General features: G+C 42.3%; 1 protein-coding gene across 3 annotated transcripts in view; it reads right to left on the bottom strand.

Annotated features, from left to right (window-relative positions):
* Positions 1 to 14,149, bottom strand: part of LOC126281864 (tRNA modification GTPase GTPBP3, mitochondrial) — a 120,926-nt gene that overhangs the window by 93,785 nt on the left and 12,992 nt on the right. For all 3 annotated transcript variants that reach the window (XM_049981133.1, XM_049981131.1, XM_049981134.1), the window contains exons 2-3: positions 6,307 to 6,480; positions 410 to 529 (exon numbers count right to left, since the gene is read on the bottom strand). In XM_049981133.1, the coding sequence (XP_049837090.1) occupies positions 410 to 529; positions 6,307 to 6,480 (294 nt within the window). The remainder of the gene's footprint in view (positions 1 to 409; positions 530 to 6,306; positions 6,481 to 14,149) is intronic.

Raw genomic sequence — 14,149 nt, 5'->3', positions numbered from 1 at the left:
GGATAATGTATGAAAATGCATTGGTCGAAACTTGGGGCGGAGAAAAAAGCTCGTCTTCACCTTTTTTTAAATTTATTTACTGACGCAGAGGCTTTGGCGCCAGTATTTATCTTTGTGCCTGCAAAGCATGCCTGTGTAGCGCTACATATATTCGACGGCAGGAGTTAGTTGTGGCGGTACCTACCAACATTTTTCAGAACTTCTGCTTACTTTGCTCTTGATTCTAAGCTGCAGGCGGTTTTTTGGATTACAAAAACTGGAAAAAAAGTGTGGCTTACATTCGAGTAAATATGGTATTTAAAAGTTGTCATGGCATTCAAATAACATTTATAAACATAACTGTTACTAGTAAACAAGTAATCCATAACAGTTACTTATAGGTAGTTATCAGTGACAAGAGTATTTTTACCTGCTTCTGCTGGACGAAAGCCAGGGATTTTAGAGAGTGCATTAAAAATAGCAGCAACTACAGCTGGTCCTCCATGTACTTGCAACTCGCATGAGTCTTCACCTGTGAAGCTTCGTGGTCCTTCGAATAGAGAGATATATCAGATTAACAATGAGCTCAACTGAACATATTAAGACAACAATAATAAAGAGACACTGCAATGAATATTAATGTCTGAAACAATGAGTGAGAGACAACACAAACCAGTAAAACTTAAAGAACAGAATCAGCATTTATCATTACATGGAGCTGTCAGCATTTTACTGTTGACAGTGATGTAAGACCACTACATAGGTGAGATTAGGATGGAAGCTATTGCTTTGCGTGTAAGAGGTGATGCTGTCAAAGCATCTGTATACTGCATACAGAAATTGGGTTCACAATGGGAAGACCTACCTGCTGCTGAGGTCAAGATACCCCAGTCGCTCAGACAGTACGTGCAGTGCTTGTGTGCTGAGAGATTTCTGCCCCCGTATTTGACTACTCCTACCAAATATTGTTAAATGTTACCTCTCGAACATATACCTACTGTTAGTTTATGCCTGTTACTATCACATGTGAGATAAAGCTGTCCACAGGCAACTTCAGACACAAATGTTGTTTGGCCTGCTCAGGGGCTTCATTAGAGACCCAAACAGTGCTTGGATACCATTTGAACAAGACATCTCAAATGATTATCCCAGTGCTTGCAAGCTGTCCTGTTGCACTTGCATTGGTGAGATTTCTCTCACTGCATTTAAAGAGTTACTGCCCAGAATATGCACATGTTACCCATACCACATGTCTTTACTGTCAATGTACATCTAGTACTTACATGTACGGGATTCTGAAGTCTACAGATAATTTTAATAGTAAATACTGTGTGATCTGCCTAGAGCATTTGTTGCAGCAGCTAAAGGCACTAGGTTACTAGTAAATGCTACAACATGAGTGGCCCAACAACTCAAGCAACTGCCCTATTATTCACATTGTGAGAGAAGATAGCTGGGGTACCAAAGCTGACTGAATGATATCAATTAACCACTAACTTACCAAACTACAATGGAAAGCCAGTCACACTCAGAGGTAGCTAAGTGGTTAACACATATCCATACGTAGTGATGTACCTCCACTCACGAAAAGCACGACTTCAGAGATCGTGCATCCATACAGTTCATACGCCCACTTATAGAGGCACCCTGGGTTGGCCTCCCTGGCACACTCTGGTGAACTGCCAAGGTAATAGTATTACTTAAGCAATCACAAATGAGTGCTTGGCCAATTCTTTAACCAGTATTAACGTTGTCCAGTCAATGTGTTCAGTGTTACACACAAACTGTATCTTATATGTTGCTCTATAAATTAATACATTCCATCAATCATGTTTGTTCTTGCTGTAGCAAACTTGGTCAGGAGTGAGGTGTACATTTTCTCCACGTGTTCCCATGTGAGTGCTAAGTTACCCAACAAACATCTTAATGGAAGAAGTGCTCTAACTTATCATTGCTTAGCAGCAAGCTTTCACGGAACAATGGCAGATTCTCACCAATGCTCTCAGTCAGGTGGCTTTGTGTGTTCAAGGCAGGTTACTCTCCCTTCAGTGTACCTGCCATCCTTTCTGGCATGTGATGAATCTGCTGAAGATTGGGGCTCCTACAGTTACACCATCATTTCCAGGTTTTTCGTGTGGGCAGTGCAAACCTATGTCAGCTTTCTTTCTTTCCTGGCTTTTGCTGCGCATTTATCAGCTGTTGTGCCAATTTGTGCCTTTGGAAGACCTGACCAGCTTATCATTTGATGAAATGCCAAAGCTACTCTGAACATATTACTGTGATAGAACACAGGATTCTGAAAAGCGTAGAATTTTACCACTGCCATAAACACCCAAACCAGTCTTAGAAAGATTGGGCTACAGAATTACATAGGTTGAGCTGCTGTACTCATCACAAAGCCCATGCTGATAACATGGTGTGTGATTATATTATTCATCTGGCCCCAGATAGGGAAGTATGCAAAAATGCACTTCAATCTGAGAATCAAATGCTTATGGAAGTGCTTAATGTAGCACAGTCCTTTGAAGTGTCATGGGCCGTGGGCGATCAGATTGCTTCGTGGAGAGAGATATTGGAAGCTGCTCAGTTGACCCATGTTAGGAACGCTGCACCTGTTCAGGATGATGGGGAAGCCATCACAGCAGTACAACCTTTGACTCAACATCACATGGGGCAGCATTGGTTATGGCCACACCAGCAACAGGCTGCATCACAACAGAGGCTGCATGCCCTCCCTTCTGTCTTGCCCATGCTGCTTTGTCCAACATGAGTGCACTGCTTGCCCTAAGTTTGGGTTGTTTGCAACAAGTGTCAAGAGAAAGGCCACACTGCATCACTGTGTAACATCTCTTCAAACATGGTGGACACAGTAGCACTGATGGACACAATCTCTACAATGACTGTCTCCTGGAACAAATTGTTTATTGACTTGGCTGTGTTTCATAAACTGCTAAAAATGCAAGTGGACAAAATAGCTGCAGTGACATTAGTAAACTCACAAATATACATGGACTTGGACTCCTCTTCTCTCCCAAGGGTTTCATGGAAGTTGGTTAGCTACAATAAACAGCAGGTTCCAATCCTAGGTCGGTTCTCCACTCCTGTCTCTTACAAATCTGTTGTTCGCTTTCTCACCTTCCTTGTTGTGGATCATTCCCATACTGCAGATCTGTTCAGGTATAATGCTTTCAGCTTCTTCATTGCTGAAGAAATAAATTTTGTACCATATCAAGTTCCATATCAGCATCTGGATTCCATCTGCCCTTAGTTTTCATCTTTGTTTTCCCCTGTGATCAGTTGTGCTACTGTTTTTCAGGCCCACATTACAATAAAAGAATCTACCTGCCCCATTTTTTTTTCGGGCGTGGCACGTGCCTGTTGTGCTGCATGACTCTTTCAAGATTGAATTAGACTGTCTGACATCGCTCGATGTCATTCGGCCTATTTTTTTCAGAGAATGGCCTGCACCACTGGTCATCATTAAGAAGCCAATGGGTAAGCTTCACATCTGCGATGACTTCAGTGTCATGATTAATGCACACTCCATGGTAGATACATACCCTTTGCCCTGCCATGATGAGCTGCTCACAAAATTATCGAGTGGCCAATGTTTGTCCAAGATTAATTTGTCAGGAGTGTACCTCCAGTTCCCCTTTATCTAGGCATCTCCTCACTGTCAGTACACGTTCTGGCCTATACCCATATCAACACTAGATTGCCCACAACTTTTCAGTGTTTTTTAGAGCAGCTGACAGCCTCTGTGCCTGGTTGCATCAATTTCCTTGACAATATCACTGTTACAGGTTCTTGCACACGTCAATTGAGTATCTAGGTTTTGAGGTTTCTCTTCAAGAAATTTCACATCTTCTTATGTGGTTCTAAGTTCCATTTAATCATGGATCACAAGCTGTTGGTTGCTCTTTTCAACTCTTCGGCTTGCGTACTGGGCAAGGCAGCACATTGATTGCAGTGGTGGGCTCTCTTCCTCTTCTGTTACCATTATCGGATCTATTACTGGCTGATGCCGAACATGCCAACACCCATGTCTTATTTCATTTTCCAATAGTCCCGGACCTGGTATTCAATCACGATGAATTGCTTTGTTTCTATTCAGATATTGAGAACCAGAACACAGTCAAACCAGAACACAGTCAATGGTTTTCCCATCACTAGCGCCATGATAGCATCGGCCTTTGCCACTGTTCCTGCTTTGTTGGGTCCTCTCTACTGTGCACCAAGATTGGCCACAAAAACACCTGGGAAGTGCCTCCGATGCATTGCGTAATTATTTCTCCCTCCAGCACTGCCTTTTTGTGTTTCATGGAATTCTTTTGCAGTGCTCTTCCTAAATCAGTAACGTATCATAGTAGTGGCTGCCTATTCCAAGTTTCCCAACGTGGTGCATTGTCACTCCATGTCTGCAGCAGCTGCTATTTTGGCCCTGTCTACAATTTTTGCAATTGTATCTTTTTGCCAGGCTGGTGGTGTTCACCATTTCACAGCTTCCCTGTTTCATTATCAATCTAATGATGAGGATGACCACATGGTTTGACTGTTTAAAACTCAGATGTGGAAGTATGTACCCGGCAGGTCCCCTGAAACTGCTTTAGACCTTTTCACGAGTTTGTATCATTTAACTCTGGTGGGGAACAAGAGCCTGGTGGACATGCCACACGGATGCCAACCACAAACCCTCATCCACCTACTGCATCCAGTGTCGTGTCTGTTGGCGTCGCTGGCTGCCCGTCAGTTCCATCCAGGTGCGCCTGTCTGGGCTTGTGTTTTCAGCCACTGAACTGGGTTCCTGCCATCACTGAGCATTGTACACACTCCTGACAGGCAGACATCCCATTGCTTCGACCAGCTGCAGATGTGCACGGTGGGGTCTGCTCTGGAGGGCCCACCGCCTCCCCTGCCTCCACCAATGTCTGTTCCTGTGTCATAGATGGTCCAGTTCGTGCCATAGCAGGGATCATTGCCTGGCAGATGACACTCTAGAGCTCCTGCCTCTGCTCCCACTCCTTGATCGCCATCACCTGTGCAGCTCCCGCTGCACCTGACGCTGCCGCCGCCTCTGTTGCTGGTCCTGTGTGGCTCCCGCTGACACCTCTGGTGCTGACCGCTATGTAGATACCGTCCCCAGTCCTGCCCTACAGCCTCTCATGAGAGGGGGGGGGGGGTGGAGTGCCAAATCATACCCTCATCACTTTCAGCCCTATCGCCAGTGCCTACCCACCACATGCTGCAGCAGCTGCCATCAGCGGATGATAAATAAACGTCAGTGCCATCATTGGTGTTTTCCATGACCTTCAATCTCAGTTCCTTGTGAGATAATTGTTTTTTTTTTTTTTTTTCATGATACTGGAGCTTTTTGGGTAGCAATGGTTTTTTTCTTACCTGTACATTATGTGTACCATGTATTTTCCTGTGACTAGTGTTTTTATGTATGTATGTGTTTTTCCCACCCCCTAGAAGGCATGAGTGATGTATCTTCACTCATGACGTGCATGATTTCAAAGACAGCATAACCATACAGTTCACATGTTTGCTAATAGAAGCCACCAGGGTCAGCCCCTAGGCATGTTCTAGTGCGCCAAGAAAAGAGTATTATTTAAGCGATTGCCAACGAGTGCTCGGCTTATTCTTTAACCTGTATTACTGTTGTCTAGTCAATGTGTTCAGTGCTATGCAGAACCAATTCAAAGTTTTTGAAAGATATTAGATCTTCTGACAAGTACACAGCTAGCATCAGTGTTTCAGATACAGCAGCTAAACGGTCTACATTAGTGTTCATTTGCTAGAAATAATTCTGTCAAAGGATGATAATCAGTTTTTGGAAAAAAAATGATTAATCATATGATGCAGTGCCATTACAAGTATGTTTGGTGTGTCTTCTTAAAATATACATCTTTTTATGTGTATAAACTTTAGTTTTTATTTATTTTAGTAAAGTGATGCAGTCACATATGCAGAATATTTTCTGTTTGTCTACTGTTCCATTTTTATCCTAATTTTTCGCAAATGTCCCTTTTTTTCATGTGGAAAATCTGGTCACCCTATTATATACTTAATTTAGAAGTCTCCTTAAATGTCACATGCAAGCAATGTGGCCAGAAGTATGTGTAACAGTCAGTGCAACGCATTGCAGGATGGAATGTTTGCATAGAGTATACTAATGCATAGAGTGGTGTACTGACCAATGGAAGATTGTTAGTTTAATGGACAATATCTTCCTACTCTCACACACACATCTCATATGGATTCACAATGATACAGCAGGAAAATTTGCAACGTTTATAAATGATGAAAAGAAAATTCTTTGATTACCTGGAAACCATATGACAAGGCCTCTGTCAAGCATTTCCTTTGTCACTGGATCCCAAATTTTTCGGAGTGTTGCAAGACGAGGTTTTGGATCTGAAAGACCAGCCATTTTGTGGAAAACTTCTTTTGCCTTGGGTCCTGACACACGCACAACAGCTACTCCACATTTCCCATGACCTGGGAAAAGAACAGTTTCAGTTGTAAAGATATAATAATGAGGATTAATAACAAAGAAAGATGTGCTCCTATCTAACTGGCAATTCAGCATTATAGTTAGACACACACAATGCTGGTAACTCAGTGTTAACTAAAGGCCTGTAATATAAAAAGGTGACTGCAAAGCTTCTTCTTCTTCTTCTTTTTTTTTTTTTTTTTTTTTTTTTTTTTTTTTTTTTTTTTTTTTTTTAAATTTAAAAATGCTGTCATGCGTTTACTATTGAATATAAAGCCATAAATAACTTTACAAGGAAATGTTTAAAGATATCTGCATTGTCAGTTTAAGGAACTGAGCAAAATGCTCTATGGAGGAAAGGACATTGTGAACCTACAGACATTGTGCAGTGTGTAAAACCAGAAGTGAAACATTGCAAAAAATTGGTTACTGCCTTGCTTTGATCACCTTGCCTTGGTCACATGACCTCAGTGAGCAAACACTGTTTTATATTTTGGAACATTACACAGCCTGTCTTACACAAATACAGTAGGTTTCTTTGTTGAAACAGATTGTTACGTTAGATGAAGATTTACTAAATTACAACAATGTAAACTACGTTTATTTTCTGTCAAACAGAAAAAACTGTGATTTCTGTAAAAGGAAATTCTTTTACTAGTATATAAGAAAGTTTTATTTTTTATTTATTTATTTATTTATTTTTTTTGGGGGGGGGGGGGGGGGGGTTGGGGATGGTAACTGGGCACATGCAATGGGAAACTTGCAATGAATCAAGCATTACATGGGTGTGAAAGTTATTGCAGCACTACACAATTTTCCTGTTTACAGTCCAAGGCTATGATCTAATACTGTGATACAGTGAAAATGGTGTGCTGGACATAGTACATCCACATAATTAGTTGGATATAAAAATAAGTATGTGGAACAACATGACAGAGACACTCAAATAGTAACAACAGGAGGAGGAATGAGGAAAGTTTAGAAGAATGTAGCAAACATGGAAATTTTTATGAAGATTATTGGAGACTACCAACAGAGAAAGAGGTCAAGAACGCTTTATGTAAAAGGGGTATATGATATCAAAGTTTAATATCTAGATCTGAAAGATAATTATTAATATCAAAAATCGCAACACCATTGAAAAACTAAGAAAAACAGAGGAAAATGCATACAGAGTGGAAAATATTCACAATTTGCTGCAAACACAAAAAGAATATTAAAATTGTAGGTAAAAATTACACAGATAATAACCTTCAGGATGTACCGACAAGTGAGTCTTCTCAAAAGTAATGGAGGAGGGAGGAGGGGGTTGGGGGGGGGGGGGGGGTTGGAGGGAGGTGGCAGATGACTGGAGAGTGCAGCACGTGGATACCAAGGAGCATTCTGAAATGAAGCTCAAACATAGAAAAAATATTTACAACAGGCCTTAGAACAGGTCTGTGAATACAAAATCAAAATATTAGTACATACAAGTTTAATATAAGCATAAATGAGCATACCTTGAGAGTCGTTAAATGCAATGGATGTATGAAAAGTACAAAGAACAAATTTACAGATTTTATAAGAATGAAGATAATATGAATTTTATATTACTTTTAAGACAGAAAGGAATATAAACTGTGAAGCCAAGACAGTGCCAAGAAGAGTATGTTATTTCCATGTTATATTGCTAATGGTTGCAAATATCACACAAGTTTCCCTGGCTTTCCAGCGGTGGTTGGTTTTGTGGCAGATTTTGTTGAGGTGGGTTGTACCACCCCATGACAATGGACTTATTTTCATCATTTTGTGAACAATGTCGCCTGACTTCCTCAATAATGTTGCTACTAACAATCTTTTTGCCTCTTTTGTTCATGTGCAGACGATGAGATGTGTGCAGCTCCCTTTCTAGATAGCTGACATCTACTAGAAACACATTCTGAAATTTACTACATAGAGCTTTAATCCTATAATTTGTTTTATGAACTTCCCCGTCCAGAATAGACTTTTTCATAAGATCATGCCTCTGTGGGATGTTGACAACAATTGTTTTGGTTTCATTTAACTTACCCAGTACCATTTTCATATGTCTAATTGCATCATTTGCTTGATTTCTTCCTACATCATATGAACCTCCCATAATGACAACACAGTCATTGGATGAGAAGGAGTCACAATCCTGCATGCACAGCTTCACCACAGTAGAAAGAAGGGCTCAAGGCTGGACGTGGCCTACAGCTGCAAAGTTGTCTTGCATATTTGCAATGTTTTGCACTATTTCACGTCCATGGCTGTCTCCATATAATAGAATCCGGCCCTGCTTGTGTTTCTGATTGTCGTCGTTTCTTCTGTTTTTCTCTAGGGACGATTTCTTGCATGTACTTTCACAGAATCCATTTCCTTGGACGGTTTGTTTACGTTCAGTTTCACATTTTGCACACGAGTTTGGGACTTGGTGTTTTTTGAACTTAAGTTTGCACGGACTGAACTTGTTCTTGTTCCACTATTTCGTCGAGAATTTGAAATCTGTTTTGAGTAATGATGACAGGAAAGCTTTCCTTGGTTTTCAGTTTAGGCCTACAGTTGTTCATCATGTGCTGTTGTTCAAATTCAAACACCTTCTTATTTAAGAGAGTAACTTCAGCCTTTAGCCTCTGGATTTCACTTACCATATTGCCAAGTAGTGCAGATAATTCACAGCTACAGTCACAAATTTTTGCTTTATGATAGTTATCTGAGTTCTTAACGCAGCACTCACTACAGTTCCAGCATGTTATAAATTCATTATTTTCTTTCACGGATGAATCCGCTGATGACTACGCTGTTTAGCGCCCATAAACCTCAACACACCCCAAACGGATGAATCCATCCTTGCACATGATTCCAGTTTTTAGTACTTTTCCACATTTTTTACACTTTTCCCTGTCAAAACACGAGTTTTTATGCAAGCTAAGAACTTTACCATTACTATTTGCTCCCATCTTGCATCAACTTCAATGTCCTACTGACATTCTGTGGTAACTCAATGGCTGCTACAAAGATGTTGGGCACCAGCTGACGTATCCACCATCAGCTGTCATTGTACGGTGGTAATGTATGATGCAACAGCCATTCTGCATCTGGTGTGACAAAAGTATGGCTGCCAGGTTGAGACACCGCATCTGAGCAAACATGCACAATAGCAGCACAGATGCCTTCCAGCACACACTGTCAGTCTGTTCTCACTCATCTGCCATTCACTATCCATCTAAAACTGTACTGTAGTGGACTTGTCATGGGTCATACCAAGCACTGTATCTGTTGTTAACTTGGCCTGTGAAATCACTAAATGTACTTGTTCTGGAGATGTTGCCTCATGTTTCTTTTATGTTGTGAGTTATAACAATTACAAGGATAGGGGAGGAAAAGCTGTGCACTTTCAAAGGAACCATAATGGCATTTGCCTGACATGATTTAGAAAAATCATGGAAAACCTAAATCTAGATGGACAGATGTCGATTTGGGCCTTTGTCCTCCTGAATGCGAGTGCAGTGCGATTCTCTAAGTCTTCTTACTGGTGCAAGGAGCTACATGTTACCAGACTGTGTCCTACATAGTGATGGATGAGAAGGACATCATTTACATTCTGTGGCCAGGAGGTGGTGCACCATACCAGAAATGTTGGCTTTACTAGCAGCAGTTTATTATCAGTCACTCTTCATTCCATCTACACGGGACTCAATACTACAACAGCAAAGTGATAATATAGGAGGATGAGGGGCTTAACCACCAATTATCAATGCCTACCTCCTTGGCTGATAATCTGCTAATTTATTTCCTTGAATTCTCAAGCAAAATTACTTCTAATTTCCCTGCTTCTGTGTGTGCTGGAATCATTTGGTGTGGAGCAAGTATGACACTAAATATAAAGTTTTAACCATCCTCCACCCTGGTAACTGGAGAGGTCAGAGTAATTTTAGATCTGGTGCATTACAGGAGAGACTGCACTCCTGCTACTTTTTTAATGCAATATTTTTTGCCATTTTATCTGAACACCAAAACAATGTAGCTATTTTTATGGATGGATCAAAATGGGGGAATTCTGTTGGTAGCTCTGTTGTTTTCTCATATCATGTCCCCAAGGTCCATCTGCCTTGTCCTCAAGGTTCGACTGCTTCAAGACTTTACTGCCTTGGATGAGGAATTAAAACACAATCATGTGGTCACTGGAGCAAGCTGAGACATTTTTCCAGTGCTAAATTTCTTGTCCATTCTGATGCTCCGAGTCCCCTCCATTCTCTGAATTGTTTGTACCCAGAACATAAAGTAGTCCAGACGATCCACAATGTCGCCCTCCAACTACAACAACTGGTGAAGGAGGTATCTTTCTGCTGGATACCTGGGCACATGGGAATTGTGGGGAATGAAAATGTGGATCTAGCAGCCAAGGACACAGGACATACTGTTTATGGCTATGGCAAAGAGGGTAGCTCAAATTGATCTGAGAGTGTCTCACCAACTTGAGTCATAAAAAACCACTATGACAGGAAAGACCATAAAAGCCCCACTGATGAAGTTGTTAAGAATACTGTGTTTCCAAGTAGTGTCATATGACTTACTAACGTCAAAGAAGGTGCTAATATAGCAATGTTTACATATGAAAGGCAGTTGAAGAGCAGCCTTTAGCAGGTCACGTTGTTGACAATAAGACCGAGATCCCTGCAATCCACAATGACAGCCGCTAAAGAATTGCCTGGTCACTAACAACCAGACCAGATGACGGTTAACCATTTGTTCCAGGCTCTTTCCTACAAAGCTCATTAAGGCGATACTCCTATAGTTACAGGAATATGTCCAATCATTTTCTGGTTTGAGCAGAGGTATCAGAACTGCCTTCCTCCATGAACTGGGGAAGATGCCTGGCTGACATATGAAATTAAAACATTTGAAGGGGATTTCCTTTGATGTCACTAGCAAATGTTGAAGCATGCAATACTGGATTTAGCCCTGACTGAGTGCAGTGTCACAAGTCTGAGACAGTGCCAATTCAAGCTTCCTCATGGGAAAAGGGGAGTTGCAGCTCAGAAGAGTTGGATCTGAAATCCCACTTACCTCTCTCTACAGTCGCATGACAGAGATGAAAAGCCGGATCTTGGCTTGCATTGTAATAGTTTTTGCAAAATGCTCAACCATACTTTTGTTGAAGAAGTGGAACAGTTGATGGACTCCAGGAATGCTTCCCATGACCTTTTACTACTCTCTCCAGTGAAGTGTCGAGCTTTGGCACTCACAACTTGAAAGGCCCTGAAGTTTGTCAAAGAGCTGCACATCTGTTCCAGATTGCTGAATGGCACTCATCTGTCCACCAAGGAATAGGCCACCTCCTAAGATGACCTGAGGGCTTTGGGATGGGATAAGTCAGCAGCACGATGGATCACTTGTGTGATGTGGTCCACCCTTCCTCGGATGCCGTCATGGTGTCCAAGCACAGCCAGCTGGCCGAACAGCATCCAGGTAGCCCAGCCGACCATTCATTTTGGTGGCTTCTCTTACGGTAGTGCTCCATCCCGTAGGTGAATGCAGAGTGGGAAGTGGTCACTGGAATGAAGGTCGTCAATGACCTCCCACTGAACAGAGCCTGTGGGGACAGGAGAGCAGAAAGAGAGGTCGATGGCTGAGAATGACTCATTAGCAGGACAGAAATGAGTGTGAGTACCCGTGCTAAGGATGCACAGCTTGTGAGATGTCGTGAGGCTCTCCAAATTCCAACTTCGAGGGCAAGTACAGGTTGAGCAACACAAGACATGATGGGCAATGAAGTCTCTCCGGAGAAGAAGTAGTCAGGGAACTCTGAGAGTCTCAGAGTCTACTGCAGAGAGAGAAACAGTGAACAAACAGTGATCCTCTGACACACATGAATTTCAACTGCAACTGCTTGCAGGTCAGTAGCCAGTGGGAGAGCAGAGGATTGGTGCGCATTAGTGGCAAACACTGTGACAAGCCCAAGGCACATGCCTGTGCTAAAATATCGAGTTCCTCCACACGAGTCCTGAACTCATTCAAGTTCCACTGTAGTATTGCGAGCCATTTCATTGGCGTGGTTTTAATTTACCCCTATCTTTGCACTGTGGGGGTGAAGCACCTGTAGAGTGAGGAGGAGTGAAGGGGCCGCCTGGATTCGAGCCATCTAACTCCATGATGTCCTCCTCATCAGCCAGACATGCCAGAATGATGTCTGAAGGTGCCCAGGACCAATTTTGACCTGAACATTAGAATCCTTTCCCTGCACTCTGTCCCTTTGATGATGATGGGGAATGGAGGCTTTGAGAGGCACTCTGCTTTTTGTTCACCTTCTGGATGCCCACAGCAGAAGTATTGGTCTTACCTGTTACAGCTGCAAGGATTGCTTTGTCCTTATTCTTTTTTCCTTAGCATGTACATGTGCCAGTACGGATGCGTTTGGTGGATACAGGCATGCTGGACATCATCTGCATCGAAGTGTTCACCATGGGAACAGGTCTCTGCACCATGGAAGAATACGAAGTGGAAAAGATAGGGGGTTTCGTCACCTTATATTCTTTTTTGGCTTCGGCATAGAGGCACTGCTTGGTCACATTTATTTCCTACATTTTGCGTTTCTCGGCAAACACAGGGCAGTCTTGGCTGCAGACTAGATGGCTCCCAAGAGCAGTTGATGTAGATCACTGGAAATGGACAGTCAGTTCCAGCATCATGGAATAGATTTCTACCCTTCCCACAGGTCACTTCACCTCGACAACTCACAGTTGTATGGCCAAAACATTGGCATTTATAGCACTGCATAAGGTTTGGTATGTAAGGCCTAACTGTAAGTTGAAGGAACCTTGCCATAATATGTTTACATAGTGCTGAAGAACTGAATGTCACAATGAAAGTGGCTGTCTTCTCAGTCTCTCCATTATTCCTTCGTGTTTATTGCCCTACATCGACTATCCCCTGTGATGCCCATTCTTGATTCAGCTTTGCTATGTCCATGTCCATGATATCATGGCACATTACTGCACCCTTATGCATCTCAACAACGATGTCATATTCACCCAGTTTGTGTGATTTCTTTGGAAGAGTCATCTGCTTTGACCTGCTAATTTCGACTAAATGGGAGTCATTATGCAGTCGTTTTATAGATTTTAAACTGCCAGCAAGTCCTTCCAAACCCTTATGGATATAAAAGGGGGACATCTGCCAAATGTCCCCCCCTCCCTCTTAAACAACAGAAATACATTATGATTTATGACCCTGTGAGCCCTGTTATTAAAGTCCACTGATTCTTACTATCTTGAGAGTAAGCTTCCTTCACTCTTTTGGATGAATAGGTGTGAGTACTCCCAGGTGGTACACCCTTCCCACTGGGAGGAGAAGAAAATGATTTCAAGGGTTCTATCTCGGTTCCCTGAGCAGCCAGGGAAATAAGGGCCCTCTCAGATAGAGACACGTTTTTCTGAGTAAACCTTTTACAACTGAGGTGTGCAAGGTTCCCCAGAAGTTGCTCGCTGATGACTGTTCCCCCTAAATAGCCATGCATCTCATCAGTGCACACCACACCATGAGATTGAGGTTTTTTTCTTTTTATAGATGTTTTGACCATCTTCGCGATCCAGGCGGTCAAGCCACAATCCTCATTCCCTGTGACACACAACTTTCCATCGCCAAGCCACATGGTGGCTGCCGAAGTATGCC

This window comes from Schistocerca gregaria, chromosome 7 (genome assembly GCF_023897955.1).
Source record: "Schistocerca gregaria isolate iqSchGreg1 chromosome 7, iqSchGreg1.2, whole genome shotgun sequence".
NCBI lineage: Eukaryota > Metazoa > Arthropoda > Insecta > Orthoptera > Acrididae > Schistocerca > Schistocerca gregaria.
This window is presented reverse-complemented; position numbering and strand designations above follow the sequence as displayed.